Source organism: Callorhinus ursinus, unplaced genomic scaffold (assembly GCF_003265705.2).
Source record: "Callorhinus ursinus isolate GAN/ISIS: 27379988/994484 unplaced genomic scaffold, GSC_fseal_2.0 scaffold8, whole genome shotgun sequence".
Taxonomy (NCBI): domain Eukaryota; kingdom Metazoa; phylum Chordata; class Mammalia; order Carnivora; family Otariidae; genus Callorhinus; species Callorhinus ursinus.
The window spans coordinates 64,829,714-64,851,961 of NW_027397070.1; the positions used below are offsets into that span (position 1 = coordinate 64,829,714).

A 22,248-nucleotide genomic window follows, 5' to 3' on the forward strand; every position below is an offset into this window, starting at 1 on the left:
GCTCGATCCCAGGACCCTGCGATCATGACCTGAGCCGAAGGCAGATGTCACCCAGGCGCCCCGGAAGAGTTCTTTCTGCAGGCGGATCCCAGTGGCTCTGACAGATGCCTGGCTTTCAGGTCCCCTCTACTCTCACAGAAATTTTCCAACTTAGGCTATTGAATAATGGGATGTAGGAGCAGGGAGAAAGCCCAGAGATGGTCTGGTACTCTGTCCACTCCAGTCCCACTGAAAGATGGGAATGGTGAGGCCCACAGAGGGAGTGGCATGCTGGGAGTCCCGGAGCTGGCCACTGAGCAGACTGAGGGCTCTTTCCATGCCCCCTGCAGGGACAGACGCTTGGTGTTCTCCTTTTCTCTAACTTCCTTTTTGACTAGTTTTGGATGTCTTATCCACCTGTCTCCGCTGCCCCAGCGGGAGGTCATGCTGGAGTTCCTTCTGAGTTCTGTGGTTGTCAGAGGGCGTGCAGCCCCCTCCTGAGATGGTTGCTTCTCCCCTGCCCAGTGGCCTTTCCAAGGGCTCTCCACAGTTCCCAGTAAAGACGTGGACAGGAGACGCCTTGCAGGGCAGGAGAGCCTCCAACTGGGAGCTGTTACAGGGGGAGCCCAGTGTACTCACTGGCTGCCTGTGGAGCAACATTCCCAAGAGGGACTCCTGGGCCCGGGGTGGGGGAGGGGCAGCTTCCGCCTGCATACAGAATTCCAGCAGGTCTATGACTTCAGACAGGTGCCAAACGGAAAAATGTGGAATAAACATTCACATGGGTACTCTAGCTCATGTACACTCACCTTCCGCTCCTGAGAACTTTCTCCTTTGAACATTCCAACTTACAGGGAGGAAACCGGTAAAATCACTTAAAGACATTTAGAGCAGTCCCCCCCCGCCCCCCCCCCGCCAGCTTCAGGAAGCCCCTCCTATCCCAGAGGATCTGAGACTGAGGCATTCACTGGGAGCTGTTATTTGTCCTTGGTTTTTCCTCATTTGCTCAGCTAACGTCTATAAAATCTTCCTGTAAGCGTAGACCTGCTCAGGGCTGGGGGTGTGGAGGATGCAGAAGTGGTTAAGACCTAGTTGCTGCTCTCGGCTGAGTCTTAAGTCTTGGCAGCAGCGGGAGTTGGTGTTTCTGGGTGGAGACTGTGAGGGGGCAAGAGCCCGGGCAGCGGGGGGTTTGCCACTAGAAGGCAGATGGGTTTCTTGTCTGGTGCAGGGCACAGTCCCTACCTCATGCACAGGGCCGTGCCAGGGAGTAAATGAGCTGGCCGGGACAGGTGGTGGGCACAGTGCCAAGGACACAGTAAGCACTTAATCCAGGTGGCCTGTTACCACGTCTTACAAGTGGCTAAGGACCCCAGGTAGTGAGTAGTTCGGAAGGTGAATGGTGCTGGATTGCACTGTTGGCATTAACAGACAATAGCAAAAGGGAGAGAAGCAGCCCCTTAGAAAGAGTGAGCCCACCTGGCACAAATCCCCATTTTATGGACAGGCAAACAGAGGCTCATGGAGGGAAAGTGTGGCCCGTTTCTGTGTGGTTAGACAAGAATGAGGACATGTGCTTTATAAGTGCTTTGTGATTCCTTCTTTATTATTATTAATTTTTTTTGGTCTTCTTTATTTACCTATCTTTGAAGAGCATATTTTTCCCTTCTTATTTCAGTGATCACTTATCGATTCCTCTTCTATTCTCTGACATAATGTTTGAGATGCTGGGAGGTGATCCAAGAAATCGCTCCAGAAGTCTTGTGCTTAGCGGACAAATAAGCATGCGCTGTTGTCTGGCTGGGCTGAGAACCTACCCACTGCCAGCGCTGCCCAGGGTCTGCTTTGCGGGAGGCGGGGATCTGAGCAGCCCCCCGAGGTGCCGCGGCCAAAATCTGGGCAGTCACGTGACAGGACCATCACAGGACGGGCTGAGCGTTCTGTGAGGAGTCAGACAGGAAGAGCAGGGGTGAGGGGTTCTGTTCGTGCATGGAGACCTCCTTCCGCCAGCATTTTCCGGTGTCTTCTGGGCACCAGGCCCCAGGGAGACGGTAGGGGAGACGTCGGATGAGCCAGTGTGCTTGGATGGAGTCAGGAAAAGTAAATCAGGCAAGTGTAGAATGTAGGAGTTAATCTGATCGATTTGAGCTCATGACAACCCACGAGCTGACGCCCCCCGCTCCTGGCTGTGCCATCGTGAACAAATCACTTGTCCTCAGGGAGCCACGGTTTCCTCTTCTGGAAAGTGGGCACTTACTCATTCCCTCAAAAAATAGCTTACTGTGTCTGCAGGACGCATGGTGCTGGGTCTCCCTCAGAGGACAAGATTGCCGTCACGTGGCTTATCTTCAAAGGGGGGAGGAATGGTGAAAAAAATAATGTACCTTCAAGTTGTGCTCAGCACTTTGATGAAAGTAAAGTAGGGCACATGGATGGAGTGTGAGAACAGGGGGACCTTTATCGACAGAGTGGCCAGCAAGGCTTTCTGATGATACGATGTCTGAGCAAAGCCTGAATGCTAGGAAAGAGCAAGTCAGCACAAAAGTTGGAGCAACGTGTATTCTCAGAGTGGAGACAGCAAGTGCAAAGGCCCTGGGGTGGTATTTTCCAAAAAAAAATAGAGGGTGCTGGTCTAATCGGTACGGGAGTGACTAAGAAGGGAAGTAAGAATGTGGATAGGTAGGCGGAAGCTGCATCATGTATATTTTTTCAGAAATGACACCTTATAGCAAAATCCATTTAAAACGATTTTTTTCCCGTGTTCATTTTGGACAAGCATAGGATTGAAATTGTAACCCTGATTTTTCTCTGTACGTCAGTAGCTGTTTCTTCAAAAATGCTATCATTCAGATGGATGCAGTTTCCAGCCTGGACACAAACACGCTTGGAGAGATCCATATGCAGAGATGAGGTTTTTGGATCTCAGGAGAGGGGGAAACCCACCCAGCTGTCTGGTTGTGCCGAAAAAAATCACATTAAAATGCAAATGCTCCCAAGTCAGTGAAATGTTGATGGGTACAGCCCTCCAAAGAAAAATATTCATGAAATACAGACTGTTGATCCACAGCTAGCCAGCTGAGCCATTTGCTCAGCAAGACATGAGTGCTAAGAAATCTCAATTACAGGAGCTGTTCTGAAACTCTGGGATCTCCCCGGGGTTTAGAAACGGGGACACAAGAGTATCAGGGAATCATGGGACGGCCTTCTTGGAAGGACTTTCCGGCCACGTCCCTTCCATTTTCTAGTTGGATGTCTCACCCCGGAGCTTGGGGGTTAAGGAATAAAAACTGATGCTTCCATATTGCTAAGGGGGGAGTCCGCCTTCCTTCACCCTTGTTCAGCTTCTAGTTCTGATCTGATCAAGGTCTTCAAGTTGGATTTCCTTAAAAAGGATGATCTTTTCGCTTGTGGGACCTTGGAAATGAAAAAAAAAAAAAAAAAAGGACCGCACATTTTCTTAGTAAACATGCTTCCTTTGCAACTTTGAGCTGTAAAGAGTGTAGGTAGAGAGAGAGGGAGAAATATGCACCAGGCACCGTGAATGTCTCACGTGGTCCATACTGCATTTGCCAGGTGGGTGTTATCATCCCATTTTGCAGACAAGGAATCAGGCTCAGGGATGAAAGAAGGGAAGTTTGTGGCCGCTCGCCAGGAAGCCATACACCAGGGCCCCTGGGAGTGTGGGCCCGGTCCGGATGTGCGGGTTCGAATCCCAGCTCTCTCACACCTGCCGGCTGTGGGACCTGCCAGGGGAGGTCCCTCCCTCTGCCTTTTGGCCCCAGTGTGATGGTGATAGCACCATCCCCTCTTTGTCCATTGTGAGGATTCAAATTGCCTGTGCATATGAAGTGCTCTGAACACTGCCTGCCCCCCAGGAAGTGTCCAGTAGCCCAGAGGCTCCTCGAACCGCCTCCACCGTGGCCCAGATCGCTCACGAGCAGGAAGAGAGGGATGATGACACGGCCAAGCAGGGTCGTCCGTGTGAGGGGCGACCAGACCTGAAATCCAGAGACCTTTCTTTTTTTTTCTGTGGTTTAGGTTTTATTTCATCATCATCAACTGAACTCTGCCATCCAGCTAGACCTGGGGAGAAGGAACCATGGAGCCCGCAGAACTGCAGCAAGAGCACAGAGATTCTGGGGTATCTCGAGCAGGTGGGGGTGGAGGGGTGCTCTCCCGAGCTACACAAGGAATGGTCTGGTAGTTAAGATAAAACACGAGTCGGATTTCCTAGATCTGTCCACAGTCAGCAATGGTGATCTTCTTGCTGGTCTTGCCGTTCCTGGACCCAAAGCGCTCCGTGGCCTCCACGATGTTCATGCCCTCTTTGACCTTGCTGAAGACCACGTGCTTGCCATGCAACCACTCGGTCTTGGCAGTGCAGATGAAGAACTGGGAACCGTTCGTGTTGGGTCCAGCGTTGGCCATGGACAGGATGCCAGGACCCGTGTGCTTCTGGATGAAATTCTCATCATCAAACTTCTCCCCATAGTTGGACTTGCCTCCAGTGCCGTTGTGGCGTGTGAAGTCCCCCCCGCCCCCCGGCACATAAATCCCGGAATCATCCTGTGAAAGCAGGAACCTTTATAACCAAATCCTTTCTCCCCAGTGCTCAGGGCACGGAAGTTCTCTGCTGTCTTTGGAACGTTGTCTGCAAATAGCTCGAAGGAGACGCAGCCCAAGGGCTCGCCATCCACGGCGATATCGAAGAACACGGTGGGGTTGACCGTGGCTGGGCGGCGAAGGCGGCTCCGGGTCGGTGGCGTCTGCAAGGCCTCCAGAGACCTTTCTTGATCCTCGGGATCTGTCAATACTCGGAACTGAGTGACCCGCGGGGATGTGATCACAGGTGCAGCCAGCTCCGCCCCTCGTCCGGCTCACACAGGGCTCAGCCTATTCCTCGGGGAATCATGACCCCCATTGTACAGATGAGAATGTTCATAATCTTTGCTGTTCCCCCCAAAGGGTCTGTCGACATGTCTATCTGTCAGATTCTGCTGGAAGCGCTTGCTTCTGCTTGAAGAAGAAAAACCTTTCCTTCAGCATCTCCCACAAAAGGCTCTTTCAGTCAGGGTCCTGTTGCCTCTTGTGTTAACAAGCCAACCCAACACTCAGTGGTTTGAGACAAAAGTCAGTATCCTCTCTCGTGGTCCTGGGCGGTGGATGGGCTCAGCCGGCCAGCTCCAACGTGGGGCCGTCTTGCCCTGGAGGCAGCCGGTGGCCGGGGCAGGAGCGCTGAAGACTTCCCGCAGGGACATCTCTCTTTCCATGCTCCCGTCCAGGGGGCCAGCTTGGGCTTCTTCGTAGCAGGCAGTCCCAGGCTGGGCGGACTTCTCATGTGGTGACTGGCTCCCCCCCGGAGTGCGCCCGCTCTGAGAGACAGGAGGTGAAAGTTGCCAGCCTGTTCCGGCCAGACCCAGACACTGCCCAGGGCCACTGCCCCTGTATGCTGTCACCCGAGGGGAGGGGACACAGAAGCTTGCCTCTCGATAGAGAGTGTCAGGAGATCTGCTGTCCTCTGTAATCACCGCAGCTGGGGAGGAGGGGTTTGGCCGGCCCTGTGGGGTCCGAATGTGTTTGACAGCTCACTCCCATGTAACGTAGGTTCTGCTAAGTCCGTTAGAATGGATCTGGGGCCTTGCCTCACGTACCTGGAGACAGGCCGCGTAGCCTCGGGGATTGGCTTAGACGGGGACCTGCTTCTTTTGGAAGCTGGGAAAAAGCCCGGCACACAGATGGAGGCCAGGCAAGCAGTTGACATTTAGGGTGCGCGGGGTACCGAGAAGGGGGAACATGCCAGAAGATGTGCTGAGCTAAGGGGAGCAGGGGTGGGAGAGGTGAAGTGGACACAGGCAGGACTCGGGAAGGCATGCGGCTTGAACCCCCAGCTTCAGGAGCAGAACAGACAGGGTCCTGGAGTAGAACATGTGTCCCTGGAGGATAGGGGACGGGCACGAGAGTCAGCAGCCCAGACCCCGGATTGCCAAGCAGGTTTCTGAGATAGGAACTCGCAGAGCCTGCAGAGCCAGAAGCCTGGTCCTAGGAAGAAAGCCACAGATGTGGAAATATATAAAATATGTTTTATAGCTAAAATATATTCACTTAATTCGAGTTTGCGTGTGTGCCGAATTGCTAACCCACACCCTTGGGAGACACACTTGCCTCATCGGTGACCGCATCTGTGTTCGGTGTTTTGTCTTTGGCCTTCCCCATTTGGTCAAGATCCTGTTTCCAGAGTCTCTGAGGTGAGGGCTTTCCTTTCCCACCCCCTTCTGTGTGGGCACGCCATGTATCTGTAATGGCTTGGTACCTTTGTTGGTCTTTATACTTGACTTTGGGTTTCCCTCACATTTGGTTGGTGATAATCGTCCTGTGTGTAGGGGTAAATGAAGGTCACATGAACACTGCAATGCTTCTGAGTCAGATCTGTACTGAAAGATCTTCTCTGAGACGTGTCACTCCCTCTGTTCCAGTCCTGCCCCCCCCACCCCAACCCCTTATTACTCACCTCCTCTAGGGAGCCAGTCTGTTCCATATCTAATTGACTCTTGTTGTACACAGAGCAAGTTATGTATTTTGTCGCCCTTTCTTATGTGAATGGTAGTACCGTAAATACTCTTCACTCTTTGCTTTTCAAATGGAATGCTGTGTCGTGGAATTTTCTCCAAATCTGTTCGTATCACACCTGCCTTCTTTGCAGCTGCAGAGTGCTCTATTGTGTGTACGACCAGAGTTTATTCAACCACTCCCCGATGTCTGGGCATTTATGCTGCTTCCTGTATTTTTTCATTTACAGACAATGCTTCGGTGAATAAGCTTGCAGGTGGATTGTAGAGCTGGGGATTCTCTTCGTGGTAGAGTCCAAGGAGTGGGGTTGCTACGTTGGCAGGCAACGCATACGTAGTTTTGTTGGAGGCTGTCCAGTTGCCTTCCAGTAGGCTTTTTGTTGAACTGTTAGAAAATATTTGTCTCTTGCTGAAAGTCAACAGTTTGTGTCTATTCTCAGTCAACTACAGGTGAGGACCTGGGGGGCGGGGAGGTCGTGTGTTTCAGTGAGGCAGCTCCCTGGGGCCCAACAAGAACTCAGATCTAGCTCTCCAGAGTCCCAGGCTCCTTCCCTACTTCCTGCTGGTCCTGGGAATCGGGGTTGGAGTCTACTGGCCAATGGAGTGGGGGCCATGGCCAAGTGGGTGCATAGCAGGCGGGTGTGACATTGGTGGTAGTGCTGGAGGACCAGACCACAAGCCTGAGCCTTGTTTTCGCTGCTTGGTTTCAGCAGCCTTGCCACAGAGCTACCTCAGATTTGTGCTCCTTGGGGAAGACTAGGCTAATATAATTCAGTTTTCCGAAAACTTAAAAAATGTGTTTGCATCTGAGCAAGGGAAATACTGATTCATTTACCCTTAAGTGTTAGCACAGGGAGCTGTTTTTTCTCCTTTTGTATCAGTATTTAAACTTTTCTTACTCCACACACAGTAAACTAAGCCTCCTTTGCATCAGACTTCAAGGCGAGGGAGAACGAAGCAAGTCTAGCGAGGGTCCTTGTACCTTCTCATCTGGGTCCCTGCTCTCCTTGTTCACATGGACAAATGGAGTCCAGGGAGGTTTACGCAGGCTCTTTCGCATGTAGGGGCAGAGCAGGAAGGCGGATCCCACTCTGATCAGGGCTCTTGAGTGTGACACTTGGCTCTCAAGAGAAGGAAGAGGCCGGGAGCTGCTGGGGCAGGAGCGGTCCTTCTGACCTGGCCTCAGGGCTGATGACCGCTTGGTCTCCCCACCATACATCCCCACCCCCAGCCACCCCTCCCACACACTCACTAGCCCAGCCTGCCAGCCCTGGCCTACCCCTGCTTGGAGAGTCGGGAAAGAGGGTGTCTCATTTGACACAGGTTCCCCTCACTGCTTTCTTGTGAGGCCCAGCTGGGTGGTCTGGAGTGTTGCTGCCATCCACTCTGCTGCCTCCCACAACTTTCCCTCCCCTGACCTGGAAGCTGGGCTCCCCAGGCTCACTTACTTAATACACTGAGCACCATTGGTATTCCAGGCACGGGGGCAGGGGGACATGGAGATGAATCAGACCCAGGCCTGCCGCCTCCTGAGGAGCTCACAGTTTGGTGGGGAAGCCTCTAGATTTAGTTACCGAATCAGTCAGAAGATGCTCAGATGCAGCCTGTTGCAAGCCTCCCAAAATCAGGAGGAGGGTCCTTGGAGATGCTGCCAACCGAGCTGAGACTGGAAGGATGAGCGGCAGTTGTCCAAGCCAAGAAGGGAGCGTGAGCAAAGGCACTGTGGCAGAAGCTCAGCGGGGGTAGAGGGTGGGAGGATGGTAGCATGGGGTGTGGGGGACACTCGAGGGCGGGCAGGAGATGGGCCACGTCGGTAGCGGAATCGACTGCTGAGTTCAATCTCGACTCCGTTTTTGATGAGTTCTTTGTTTTATTCACTGCTGTCTCCCTGCTCCCTGCAATACTGCCTGGGGTCTTGTAGGTGTTCAGTCATTATTTTGAGTCTTAATTCCTTATCTCTAAAGCAGGAAGAACACTCATTTTTATCTGTATTCCAATATCCCAATATTCTAGAATAGGACCTGGAGTATAGTAGGTGCTGGATAAATATCTAGAGAGTGGCTGGCTGGCTGAATGGTCTGGGGCTTGGCCCGTACCGTGTGCTTACTCATTAGCAGCCATGGGGGCTACGGTCACGTGTAGCTAGAGAAGCAGCTACCAGCCACAACGTGACAGAGATCGGCCTCACGTGCCCAGGTAGATCCAGCAACATCTCAGCAATTCATGAGGGACAGCACTCTACTTGTTAAGAAGAAGAATCATGAACTTTTGTTGAGCCAATTCAATGCTTTACCAGTGTCCTTTGTCTTCAGTGACTCTTTGGAACTCGTGGGAGTAAATTCCGGTCCCCGGGGCTGTCGTGGCTGCCACCCCCTTAGTAGCCATCAGGGGCACTCAGGTCTTCTGTGGTCCCCTGGGCTGGGCACGGGGACACGTGGAGGAGTTTGTGCTCTGAAGAAAAGCCCAGCACTTGCCCAGGACCTCGCCCCAGTGCAGGGCACCTGTTCCTTGGAGGGAGGCTCCCAGCGGATCTCCCAAGGCCCCAGATGGCAAGGAGCAAGGCCTCCCTGTGGAATGGTGGGTAGAGCTAGAGGCCACCTGAGCCAAATGTTCCTTCTGGGAGAGCAGGTCACCAGCTTTTACTTAGTGCAGCTTGGTATTTTAGGGGCTAAATGGGTTTTTTAAACTGAGGATGAAGTATCTGAGGCATACCAAAGAGTCTACACGTGTACAAGTACCATTGAGGAAATAAATATGAAGTGCGCATCATGAGCGCATCTCGCCTACTGGATAAACACCAAAGGCTTCTGCGTGGTTTGCAAGAGCCCCCGTTCTGGCCTCCTCTTCCTTCTGCAGCCTCCGCTCTGCCCACGCTCGCCATGATACTTCATCGCCCCGACTGGCAGCTGCCTTCCACGCTTCTGCTTGTCCTTTGCACCTGTTCGCCTCCTGACTGCGTGCCCCGCCCCCCCCGCCACCATCACTGAGCGAGTCCTGCCTGGACCTTCACATCTCAGCTTCAACACTGCCCATCTTCCAGGAGCAGTCCCCTCTATCTGGGGCTCCTTGCATTCTCTGTGCCCCCCAGTGCCCTGGGCTCACATCGCCAGAGTGATGGGGCCGTGGGGTCGTGGAGGGCCAAAGGCCTTATCTTCTACTGGCGTTTGCCTGGGGCTTAGCCCGGAGCTTGCATCAGCACGAGTGTTCCGGGGTATTTGTTGGCAGCCCGGGCCTCGGATTCCCGAGGGGTGCTGTGTTTTAGGTGACCACTGAGGTCTCTTCTCTGGGAAGAAGTTCCTGCTGTATCCGTTCGATTGGTCACCCAGGGTTTCTGAATTTCTAAGCAGGAGCTCATCCTCATAAAGAGGATCAGAGTGCATCCTCTTCATCCCAAAGGTGGAAGTGTTCTCGAGACGGAATTGCAGCTGAGCCTGAGCTGCTCCAGAGAAAGAACACAGTCGGCGAGTCACGGAAGGAATTTGGATGGCATGGTCTCTTCCCTTGTTTGGCCTGTATGGTACCTTTCAGCACAGATGTAGTCCCCAGACTGCGTTATTTTTTTTTTTAAGATTTATTTATTTTAGGGGCGCCTGGGTGGCTCAGTCGTTAAGCGTCTGCCTTTGGCTCAGGTCATGATCCCAGGGTCCTGGGATGGAGCCCCGCATCGGGCTCCCTGCTCAGCAGCAAGCCTGAGTCTCCCTCTCCCATTCCCCCTGCTTGTGTTCCCTCTCTCTCTGTCTCTGTCAAATAAAAAATATTTTTTTTAAAGATTTATTTATTTTAGAGAGAGAGAGCATGAGTGGGAGGGGCAGAGGGAGAGGGAGAGAGAACCTCAAGCAGACTCCCCTCTGAGCGCAGAGCCAGATGCGGGGCTCGACCTCACGACCCTGAGATCACGACCTGAGCTGAAATCAAGAGTCAGGCGCTTCACCGACTGAGCCGCGCAGGCGCCCCCAGGCTGGCATTATTTTGAAAAATAAGTTTCTACTAGAATTCAGTGAAAGCTGACTCCTTTCTGCCTGAAGGTCTCTGCTCAGTTACGGAAAGGCCGTTGGACCCTTCTCACACACGGCAGCGCCCCCCCTCTGGCTCAAATTCCCACTTCTCGAGCAGCGGGAGGTGACCCAGAGATGCCCCCTGGCACGCTGTCATCAGACGCCTTTTCTTGGCCCTGGGGTGGTGAGGTTTTCCAAAGACCGTAGGAGAGAGGAAGCATTAGGAGTCTTCCTGTTTTTATGGACGTATATGTGTGCTTTGAACATGAGAAAAGTAAAATAACGTTAACTGCTTTCCCGGAGATTTCTGGATTTTCTCCTGTACAAGTGAGGCTTTAACAATATGCTTTGCAGCCCTAAGCGGACCTGAACCGTAACCTGTGGTTTTTGCCCTTCTCAGAGTGCGGGCGTCCTTCTCCCTGCCACTCGGGCTCTGTCACCATCACATCTAACTGCAGTGCCATGTTCGGTAGGTCAAAATCCCATGGTTTTTTCATCTTCTGTTTCTTATTGACCACGGAGTAGCTTGTTGAAGGGAGCTCTTTGGCTCTTAGTAAGTATGGCTCTGGGAAGTTGGTGTCGAGAGAAGCAAGGAGGGGACGCCCCACACCAGTAGAGGGCGCACTCGGTGCCAGGACCCTGCGGGGAGCCTGCTTCTCCCTCTCCCTCTCCACCTGCTTGTGCTCTCTCTCAAATAAACAAATAGAATCTTAAAAAAAGAAAGGGTGGCACAGTGGGCAGAAGTCAGCCAGGAGAAATGCAACATGATCCAAATACACAGTCCTGTTTTGGGCTTCGAAACACGCCCACTTTGCTCCGAGAGGAAGGGTGCTAGGTGGGGCTTACGGCATCATGCATCCACAGCATGGCGTGGGGGCCCCAAAGCCGATGTGGCTCTCGGCAGCGCCGGTGGGCGTGCTGCGGCGGAATGACGGAGGGGGTGGCCTGTCCCCTTTGGGGTGGGGAAGCCTTTCCTGGAGTAACATTTCCCTTACACGTGCTGGGATTTTAGGAGGGGCCTTTCCAGGATGGGGATCATGCTGGGGAAGGGCCCAGGGACAGGTAGGGCATGGGAGGTGCTTGGCTGGCGAAAAGCAGCTAGGCGGTTCGCAGCCTTCATCTCTAATCCTACAAGCTAATGATTGCTCCCACTTCACAGATGAGGAGACAGAGTCTCAGGGAGCCAAAGTGGCTTGCTCCAGTCACTCAGCTGGGGGGCCTCCCGGAGCCAGGATTGGATCCCTCATGTATTTGAGGCCAGAGTTGCCATTTCGTCTTTTCAAAACCTGAGTGTTGGCCTGCAGAGGACAATGACGGTGTGTTTTTGTTTGGTTCCAACTTATACCCGTGGTCCCAGCGGGCACAGGCTACAGCAGGGATGTGCCGTTTTAAAGCGGAGCTGTCAGCAGGTGGAATGAGCTGTCCTGACTGTGCAAAGTCCCAGAGCCACGGGAGGTATTCGGGAAGCACTTAATGGAGCGCGTCTAAGGGGGGATTCAAAGGTCAAATGAGGAAGCAAACAAAATACACTTGGATGTGTCTTCTGCGTGAGTAAAAGTTCCGTGGTTGTAAATTGTAAACGGCTGATAACGATAAGAAACGGGTTCTGCCTGCCTTCAGCGAAACCGCGCTATTTTTCAGGGTGGTTGTACAAGGTTGCTTATGGGATAGAAGGAATGGTGAACAGAATCTGAAAAAGGACAGAAGTCATGTTGGCTCTAGGCGCTCAGGCGGCAGCCCATGGAGGCTCATTCTGGAGCTGTGGCCATGGTGACCCCGTAGTGGGGATTAATTCTTAATCTGTTTTCATCAGTATTGTTTTACTATTAGTAAGTTATTCCATTGTCATACTTACGATTTCATTAATTGATTTATTATTATTCGTTAACAGAAACATCTTTTAAAAATGTAAAGTACAAAGAACAAACACTCATGTAGCCACTATCTAGCTTCAGAACTATTACCAGTAGTTCTGGGGTTCCCTGAGCGCCTGCCCCGACCCTATCCACTGCCCCTCTCCACTCACACTATACTGGTTGCCTGGCCTTTGTGTTTATGAGTGTCTCGCTTTTCCTTGTAACTTTATCACATTTGTATCTCTGGACAACATATTTTTGGATTTTGCATGTTCCTGAACTTCTTATAAAGGGAAACACCCTTCATGCGTCTTTGGTGGTATGCCTTTTCTTGTCACGCTGTGTTAACGACCCATGCATGTGTGTTCTGGCATTTTCACTGCTGTACATAATTGCCATGTATAAATAGGACAGTAGGTCCAGGCCCCCGGGGATGGACATTTGTGTCGTCTCCAGCATGTCACTCACGCTGTTCATGAACATTCTGGGCTGCATAACCTGGTACATAGGTGCAGGTGGGTGCCCAGAGGTGGGATGGGGGTCACAGGGTCTGAGTATGTTCAGCTTTGCAAGATGATGTCATCCTGTTGTCCAGAGTGACAGCAACCAGCCTGTTCTCTTGCCTCAGAGGCTTAGTCTTGTTAGCGTTGGGTGGTTTGTTGGATCTTTTAGTTCTTGCCAATCTGATGGCTGTTGTGTGGTAGCTCCTAGCATTTTTCTGATTACTGAGGTTTAGCTTCTTTATAGTTATTCACTCTTTTGAGAAATTCCTGAACATGTTTTTTGCTGAGTTTTCTACTGGAAGTTTAGCATTTCTTTACGGACTTGACTCTACCATGACATGTATGATATACATAGTACATATGATATACATAGGATATGTGTATATCCCGGTTGGTGATTTAACTCTTCACGTTTTTATGCTATTTTTTGATAAACATTCAGTTTAATGTTATTGGCTTTATTAATATTTTCTCTTACAGCTTGAGCTTTTATGTCTTATTAAGATAACCTCTACCACAACATCATGAAAATGGTCACTTATAGTGTCTTCTAAAAGTTCTTCAGTTTTCCCTTTCACAGTTGTCTGTAATCCATCAGGAATGGATGAACTACTAGTTCGAGATTCCATCCCCCCCCCCCCAGTTACTTAATTATTCCAGCACTATTTATCCAAAAACCCATTTCCTCCCTCTGATCAGCACTGTCCATGCACGTGAAGCTCTGTTTCTGTTATTTTGGCCTATTTGTCTAAGATGTCATTACTAAAGCAGCATCATAATTCTTGATGCCTTTTGAGGCACATCCCCCTACGTCATTCTTCTTTAGTCCCTTTGCACTTTGATACACATTTTAGAATCAGCCTGTCAAATAACATCAGAAACCTTGAAGAAACTGAGTGGAATTACAGCGAATCTGTTGGTTAAGCGACTCCCTTCAGCTCAGGTCATGATCCTGGAGTCCCGGGATCGAGTCCCGCATCGGGCTCCCTGCTCGGCGGGGAGTCTGCTTCTCCCTCTGACCCTCCCCTCCTCATGTGCTCTCTCTCTCTCTCTCATTCTCTCTCTCTCAAATAAATAAATAAAATCTGTAGATCACCTTGGGAGGGAACTGGTGCTTTCGTGATATGGAATCTTACACTCCATGAAGATGGTATAGCTCCCTTTTTTTTTAAGATTTTATTTTTAAGTAATCTCTACACCCAGCATGGGGCTTGAACTCAACAACAGCGAGAACAAGAGTCACATGTTCTACCGACAGCCGGCCAGGCGCCCCCGTCTCCCTTTTTATGTTGGTTTAATTTTGTGTCTGTTAGTAAAGTTTTCTGATATTCTTTATAAAGATTTTACACATTTTTTGTTAGATTTATTTCTAGATACTTTCTTTCAGATACTATTGCAAATGCTAACCTTTTGAAATAGATTTTTGTGGAACGCCTGGGTGGCTCAGTCGGTTGAGCATCTGACTGTTTCAGCTCAGGTCATGATCTCAGGGTCATGAGATTGAGCCCCACCTCAGGCTCCATGCTGAGCAGGGAGTCTGCTTGAGACTCTCCCCCTCTCCCTTTGCTCTTCCCCCTGTGTGTGTGTGCATGCACTCTCTCTCTCTCTCTCTCTCTCTCCCTGTCTCTATAGTACATAAATAAATAAATCTTAAAAATAATAAAATAAAATAGACTTTTGAGATATTTTTACATTTTCAATAAATAATTTAAAATAAATCTTCATTAAGATATAATCTGCAAAGTCCATAGTCTCTCATGGTTCGTCTCCCCCTCCGATTTAGCCCCCTTCATTTTTCCCTTCCTACTATCTTCTTCTTCGTTTTTTTTTTTTTTTTTAGCATATAATGTATTATTTGTTTCAGAGGTACAGGTCTGTGATTCATCAGTCTTACACAATTCACAGCACTCACCATAGCACATACCCTTCCTAATGTCTTATCACCCAGCCACCCCATCTCTCCCACCCCCCATGGGTATTAAAGAGGACACGTATTGAATGGAGCACTGGGTGTTACACGCAAACAACGAATCGTGGAACACTACATCAAAAACTAATGATGTAATGTATGGTGATTAACATAACATTAATAAAATAAAATTTAAAAAGAGATATAATCTGTAAACCACAAAATTCACCTGTTTAACGTGTATGATTCAGTGGTTTCAGTATCTACACGGAGTTGAGCAACCATCACCAAAATCTGTTTTAGGACCTTTTTATCACCCCCAAAAGAAGTGCCTTTCCCATCAGCAGTCACTCCCCATTCCCCTCCCACCGAGTCCCTGCAGGGAGGATCCAGTGATGGAGGGAGGGAGGGAGTGAACGTATACCTGAACAGCAAGCTTCATGTCACACATTGCCCAACCCCGGCCTTGGCTTTCTGTCTTATTTTGGTTTTGTTTTCCCCTCCCACGTCAATTACTCCTGTGGCTTCCAAGCTAATCTCCCGCTTTCTATCCTCACTCTCTGGCCACCAGACAACTTCTTCCAAAGAAAAGAATGTTCCAACCACTTCTCTCCTAGGAAGCCCTCGGTAGCTCCCTTGGCAATCCAGCTACGTGGCCGACATGGTTCCTCCAGGGAACTGGAGGCTGATGAGTCAAGCACTGTAGAAACAGGCTTAGGAGTAGAACTTCCTTGGGGCAGAGAAGGCCTCTCCTGGGCCCTTGGTCTGCTGCAGAGTCCTCAGAAAGTAAACACAGTCGACCTGATTATTCTCCTCCACTTCCTCCTGAGTCAGAGCTATCTCGGGTTAACTCAGGGAAGAGGCTAAATTAAGCCTTGAAACCAAGCTGCCTCTGTGACAGGCACTTGGTTTTGCTTGAGTGACTGTGATGATGGGTCTTTGGTTTTAAGGGCAGCACTAACTGCGTCTCTTTAGACCAACCGTGGCAATCTGTTCGCTGCCCTGCAGAGACAGGGAGATGCCAGGTCCCTGCGCAGCACCCACTCATTCATTCCACACCCTTCTCCCAGCGCCTGTCCCGTGCCAGGCACCATGCTGGGAGGCCGATGTTCAGCAGCTTGCCCTCTCGGGGCTCGAGGTCTAGCTAAAGAGACTACAAGAAGCAAGAAACCCACCAAGAGATAACTGGTACTTGGATAAGGTCTGTCCAGAGCAGAGAAAACAGTGGGTTTGGAAGTACTTGTATTTTCTCATGACTTCCTGCAGAGGCTGCGCCATGAAGTCACCAGAGGAAAAGAGGCGATCTTTCTAGCTCTCAAAAACAAGCAAGCCGATACAACCCCTTTGAGAAACTATTTAGCACTGTCTAATAAACTGATATGCAGGCACCCCCCTATGCCTCAGCAGTTCCCCTCCTGGGTGTTAGGTGGTCGATAGGAAATTGCACACATAGAAGTTTTATGTCAAAAGAAAAAACTGCAAACAAATACTGAACTCTGGTTAATATACGCATGCGTATATTACATATTTAAGGGGGAGTGTAATAATATTTGCAATTTACTTTGAAATACACCCAAGAAGGGAGATGGATGGGTAGACAAAGGGATAGATATTTGATAAAGCAAGTAGAGTAACATGTTAATGGTGGAATGTAGATGGTGTGTGTGCTCACTGTAATATTTTTTTTTTTTTGCTGTATGTTGAAAAATTTTATATGTTTAAAACATAGGGGAAAATGCAAACTTAGGTGTGCCAGCAGACACGTGCAAGAATGTTCAGAGCAGCATAATGGCTTCAAACTGGAAGCAACCCAAATGTCCATCAGCAGTAGATAGAAACCTAAATTGTGAGTCTGTTTATGGGATACTGTTCTCAATAAGAATGAATGAGCTGCAGCTACACACCACCACAGGTGAATTTCACCCACAGAACACTGAGGGGGGCAAAAACAGGCTCAAAAGGGGACATGCTGTATGATTCTATTTGTAGAAAGTTTACAAACACTTGAAACTAACCTCAGGCGTAGAAGTCAGGATTATGGTTCTGCGGGCACGGGGTGGGGAGAAGGGAGAGAGGTTAGTAAATGAAATCGGGTGCCACGGGGGCCTTCTGGGGTACCGGGAGGTTCTGTTTCTTGATCTTGATGCTGGCTAAACAGATGTGAACATTGGTCAAGCTGTACATTCAAGGTCTGTGCACTTTTCTGTGTGTGTGTTATGCATCATTAAAAAACTGTAGTAGGAAAAAGAAAACCAAATAGATCCACCTTGGAAGCTTTGCCGAGCTGAACTGCAGGGGTAGGATCCCACTCTGGGTCTGTCCAGCCTACCAAAGCTGTGAATGAAATGAAGCTTCGCTTTAAGACATTCATGCATTCCTTTGTGCATACGTTCATGCTGCATTAATTCCCCTGGTTTCCACTGATTTCCACTAATTCCCCTGTCTCCTTTACACAGATGTCTGCTTGCGTATACTGTGTTCCAAATCTAGACTTGATTAGCACGCCCTGACCCAGCCCTTTCAGGGGTTCATGTGCCCAGAGGAAGGGGCGTGCAGACATTTTACTTTGCAGCCACACCCCCCCACCTTCCTAGATTCCTGTTTGTGATCCTTCCTGGATATTGGCCCCGAGATATCTTTTGACCCCTGTATTAGTCAGTTCTCCAGAGAAAACAGAAACAGTGAGAAAGATGATAGAATGGTGATAGATAGATATAGATAAAAAGAGATTTACTCTAAGGAATTGGCTCATGTCATTATGGAGGCTGGCAGGTCTCAAGATCTGCAGGGTGAGTCAGCAACCCGGAGACTCAGGAGAGCCGACGGGTTTAGTTTCAGTGCGAAGGCAAGCAAGCTCAAGACCCAGGAAGAACCAGTGTTTCAGTTTGAATTCAAAGGCAGGGGAAAGCTGAAGTCCCAGCTCAAAGGCAGTCAGGCAAGAGAAATTCCTCCTACTCAGCCCTTTTGTTGTATATATGTCTGCAACTGATTAGATGTGGCCCACCCACTTTAGGGAGAGCCACCTGCTTTACTCAGTCTACCAATTGAAATGTTAATCTCATCCAGAAACACCTTTTCAGAGACACCCAGAATAGTATTTGACAAATGCCAGGGGACCCTGTGACCCAGTCAAGTTGACACACAAAATTAACCCATCACAACCCCAGAGCATGAAACCCTTTCTGGCTCTGAAGGAGGAAGCGCAGAAGCCTCCAGCTACCCACCAGGTCCCCCTGGACGACCATGTTTATTATCGTAGAGATAATAAACATGAGATAAAACATGAGATAAAAAAATCTTTTATTTTTTTTTAGTGACTGCAAAGATTTTAGTGACTAAAAAATTCGTCATGCAAACAAATCTGAAACCTACGAATATAGTTCAAAGTGTAATGATAAAAATGAACACCTGAGGGTTCCCCACCCAGCGTAACAAATGGGAAATAGCCAGTGTGTTGAAGGCTCTTGGTGCTCCCTGCAAATGGCCCTCTACTTTGTCCTTACCTGTGAGACGCCTGTCTCCTGAATTTAATCATTAATCATTCCCTTGCTTTCTATAAACACCAAATCTATGGGGCGCTTGGGTGGCTCAGTTGTTAAGCATCTGCCTTAGGCTCAGGTCATGGTCCCAGGGTCCTGGGATCGAGTCCCGCATGGGGTTCCCTGCTCCGCGGGGAGCCTGCTTCTCCCTTTCACGCTCCCACTGTGCACACACACACTCTCTCTCTCAAATAAATAAATAAAATCTTAAAAAAAAAATCTATGTCTCTAAACACCGTATATTTGGTTTTGCCCGTTTTAAGCCTTTACGCATTGACTCACCCTGTACAAAGTCCTCTGCATTATGCCCTTTCATTCTGCATTATGTGTTGGGGTTTCATCCATGTTGTCACTTGTACCTTCAGTTTGTTCATTTCACTGCTGTGTAATATTCCACTGTGTCCAGGCCTGTCTCGTGCCCAGACCACCACGTGTCCATCCGTTCTCTACTTGGTGCACGTTTGGGTAGCTTCTGATCCTCTGCTGTCATAAAGCTTGTAGGCGTGTCCCATCCAGTCCCCAGGTGCACAGGGGCAGGGATTGTTCTAGGGTCTACCCCTGGGAGAGCAGGTGCCCCGCCCAGTTTTACAGTATGTGTCTCTTGGATTTTCTAGGTAATTCCAGGGAACTTTCCAGAATGGCTGTACCAATTTATACTCCTCCTAGAGGCTATGCAAGTTTCTTATGGTGGTCTTCTCATCCCCTTGCCGTGCCCTCTGGTCCCAGGATATCACCTTCCCCAGGTCCCGGCCACCCCTGCCCCCCCCTGCAACCAGCATTCCCATAGTGTATTGTGTTTATTGTGTCTTCTTTGTACGGATCCAGAGCTGTGCATTTCCTGGGTGGGATCTTGTACGTGAATGCACGGGAAATTCCCGAATGCCCGACTGCTATGCAGTGGCCTCTGTTTCTGCTTCAAGGAAATGGGGAGAGAACAAGCTCAGAAGAGTAGGTGGCCCCCCAGCTGGAGCCCCTGGCTGATCTCTTCCTGCCAGTATCAGGACAGTCAAAGCCATCCTTGAAATCGACAGGCTGCACGCTCTGCTCTTCCTCCGCGGCCCAGAGCCGTGTGTCCCAAGATTGGATCTGTGGGGGATTTTACGCTCCCACGAAAGCTCTAATACCCGGGCATGAAATCCCCTCCCGCAGCGGGTCTGCCCTGCTATGGAGAGGATGCTAGTAACTGATGATCTCTTGTGCTGCCTCTTTCCCGTTACAGGTTAGCCTGGGGCGGAAGATAAAGACATTTGCCACCAAGATGGTAATCACGAGTGGAAATGAGGACAGAGAAGGCCAGGAGAGAGAGAGTAAGGAAGAGAGTGTCTTGGCCATGCTGGGGATTATCGGGACCATTCTGAACCTGATTGTTATCATATTTGTATACATATACACCACTCTGTGAATGGCCCAGAGGGTGCTTGGCCGAAAGACGGGAGTCCTGTGTGTCGACAGATCCGTGATCGGACGCGGCGCAAACAAGCAGGTTTGACCTACACACGCTGCTCGAGCAAATGCACCTTCGAACTTTATAAAAGGGTCACACAAACAAACCAATCCTGCTGCTAGGAGCAGACACTAAAGCACAATGAATCCAACAAAACTCATTCACACAACAAGGAACTCAGCGTCTTTGGCCTGGGGCCCCAGAGACCGCTCGGAAGACCAGCCTTTGATGCCGTCGGTCAGCAGATGGGTGCAGAAACACATGATCCCAGATCTCTGATGGATCTCACGCCTCAGGAAGGAGGAACAGGGCAGCACGGCTCGTGGGTGCATCTCCCGGGACACGCGCTTGGCCTCCACTCGACGAGCCGTTCAGGATGAAAAACCCCCAGGGGCAGCCCTTTGACACACATCCCATACATCAAAAGTGTCTAACTATTTGATACTGGGGAGATAACTTATTTTTCTTTTTTCATTGGCTTGACGTGTGTATCTGTTCATATCAAGGTTTATAAATATATATTTTTAATAAATGTGCTCTATTTTTTAGCATGAACCAAATATTTGGAGAGGCGCTCCTGGAGTCCTAGAGCTTTCTTTGGTTTTATCTGCTTCGCCCCGTAGGCTGCAGTGTTCTCTGTGGTATAGCCATTCTAGTCCTGCTTTGAACATCTTCAATCTTTTACCTTCTTTCTCTCTCTTTCTCCCTCTCTTTCTCTCCCCCTTTTTGGTCTGGGGGACATTTTCCCATAATACCAGCCATGGTCCTGGCCAATGCATGTTTTAAGATTGTCCGTTGAGCGGCTTTTTGTTGTTATATGGGAGACCTAAAACGATCGTGGGCATGAGGACCTTAGTTGCACCATATCCTTATTGAGAATTTTGCATGAACAAGGGCTGAGTGATAGATCAGCTTCTAAGAAATGTAAAAAGGACTATCCAGGAAGGAGAGAGGGCAGCTGTATTCACAGATCAACTCTAGGTCGGAATATTCAGCTTCTTCTTGGCAGCGTTATTATTTCATGCTTGTGACTATTCGTTGATCAGATTTTTATTTTAATGGCCACATGTCGTGCAAAAGAGGGAGAACAAGGGGTAGAGGCCAGCATGGGTGCATAATTCCTTAGTGAGCTGCCTGGGACCTTTTTCAGAGTAGGTGGGTGTAAGTGGCTCGTGGACTCACTCCCCACTGTGAGAGCTCATCTGGGTGTTTCAGGCTGCAAGGACACCCCTATGACAGGTGACTTTTTAAGGGCACAAGAAGGGGACGGAACGATCACCCCCAAAAGATTGCTGCACTTCTTAAAGCTCCCAGTTTACACCCACACGAAGCTACTTCTTCCCTGGTAGGGATGGGTGGATATGTATGAATTTGCCCTGTTCTCCTGGCTCCCGGAGACGGGCCTTTGCCTGGCTGTGACAAAGAGGGTCACAATTCCTTTTGCCAGTGCCAGACTTGTCCGTGGATGAAAGAAGCAGTAAAGAAGCCTCGCTGGGTTCAAATTGACGCCCAGCAGGTCTCTACTGCCAGATCTCTCCCTCCCCTTGTTGTGGTATCTGAAATTCCACCATTAGAGGGTCATTTCTTGTGCTCTTCTAAGGGACCAGGTTCTTTTATAAAGCAAATGCCCCTGAGCACCTGGCTCTGACACCATTCATCAGGTGTCTTCTCTTCTCTATCGGAAGGAAGTAGACCTGCATTTAGGGCACACTGTGTGCCAGGCACTGTGCCAGACACTTTATATTCCTTAGGTCATTGAATTTCCCTTGTAACCCTGTGAGATGGAGGGGTCTTCTCCCAGTATTGTAGAAGGAGGGAGGGCTCAGAGAGATCATGTGGCTGAAACCCCTGATCTGATCATTTCTTTAGCCCAGCCAGAACTGCCGGCTGTGCTGCTGGAAAGAGAGGAAATGCGCTGGAGGGGAAGGCGCAGGAAGGGGCCCTCAGGGTCAGGTCACAAACCCGAAGGCTTTGCTAAGGACCAGCTCTGCACACCTCCCTCTCCCCTCCTCCATAAAAATAAATAACCCTTGCGAACTCCTTGGACACTGACAGAATATCATACAAATGTTGACAAGGGACCAGAGGAGACTCGTTAGAAATAAAACAGGTTGTCAGGGGGAAGGAGCTATCTACCAGGTTCTTTGTGATTCTAGACTGTATGAAAATTCTGAACAGTGAACAGAGTAAACAATAAAGGTGCAATGGATTAAAAAACAGCTATCGATGTCTTTTTTTCTTTAACATCGACGTAGTTTAAAACTTCATTGTCATTCCTTCGTCTGTACTTTTATTTGATTTAAAAAACACACACAGAAAAAAACCTGAATGTGACTCTTTTCAACGGAGACTGTTTGTTTGGGCCATAGAAGCCCCAGTGATTTTTCAAGTATACTAATTCAAAATTTATTGAGGGGAAAAACTGCCTTTCAACTCTCTGAACCTCTTCCCGATGCTTCT

General features: G+C 49.5%; 1 protein-coding gene and 1 pseudogene across 1 annotated transcript in view; one reads left to right on the forward strand and one right to left on the reverse strand.

The window, feature by feature from the left end:
- Window positions 1-21,991, forward strand: part of TUNAR (transmembrane neural differentiation associated intracellular calcium regulator) — a 46,479-nt gene extending 24,488 nt beyond the window's left edge. Inside the window, exon 3 of the mRNA XM_073894890.1 lies at window positions 19,564-21,991. Coding sequence (XP_073750991.1) covers window positions 19,564-19,746 — 183 coding nt within the window. The 3' untranslated portion in view covers window positions 19,747-21,991. The remainder of the gene's footprint in view (window positions 1-19,563) is intronic.
- On the reverse strand, window positions 4,141-7,761 carry LOC112821828 (peptidyl-prolyl cis-trans isomerase A pseudogene; annotated as a pseudogene).
- Window positions 21,992-22,248: the final 257 nt, after the last annotated feature.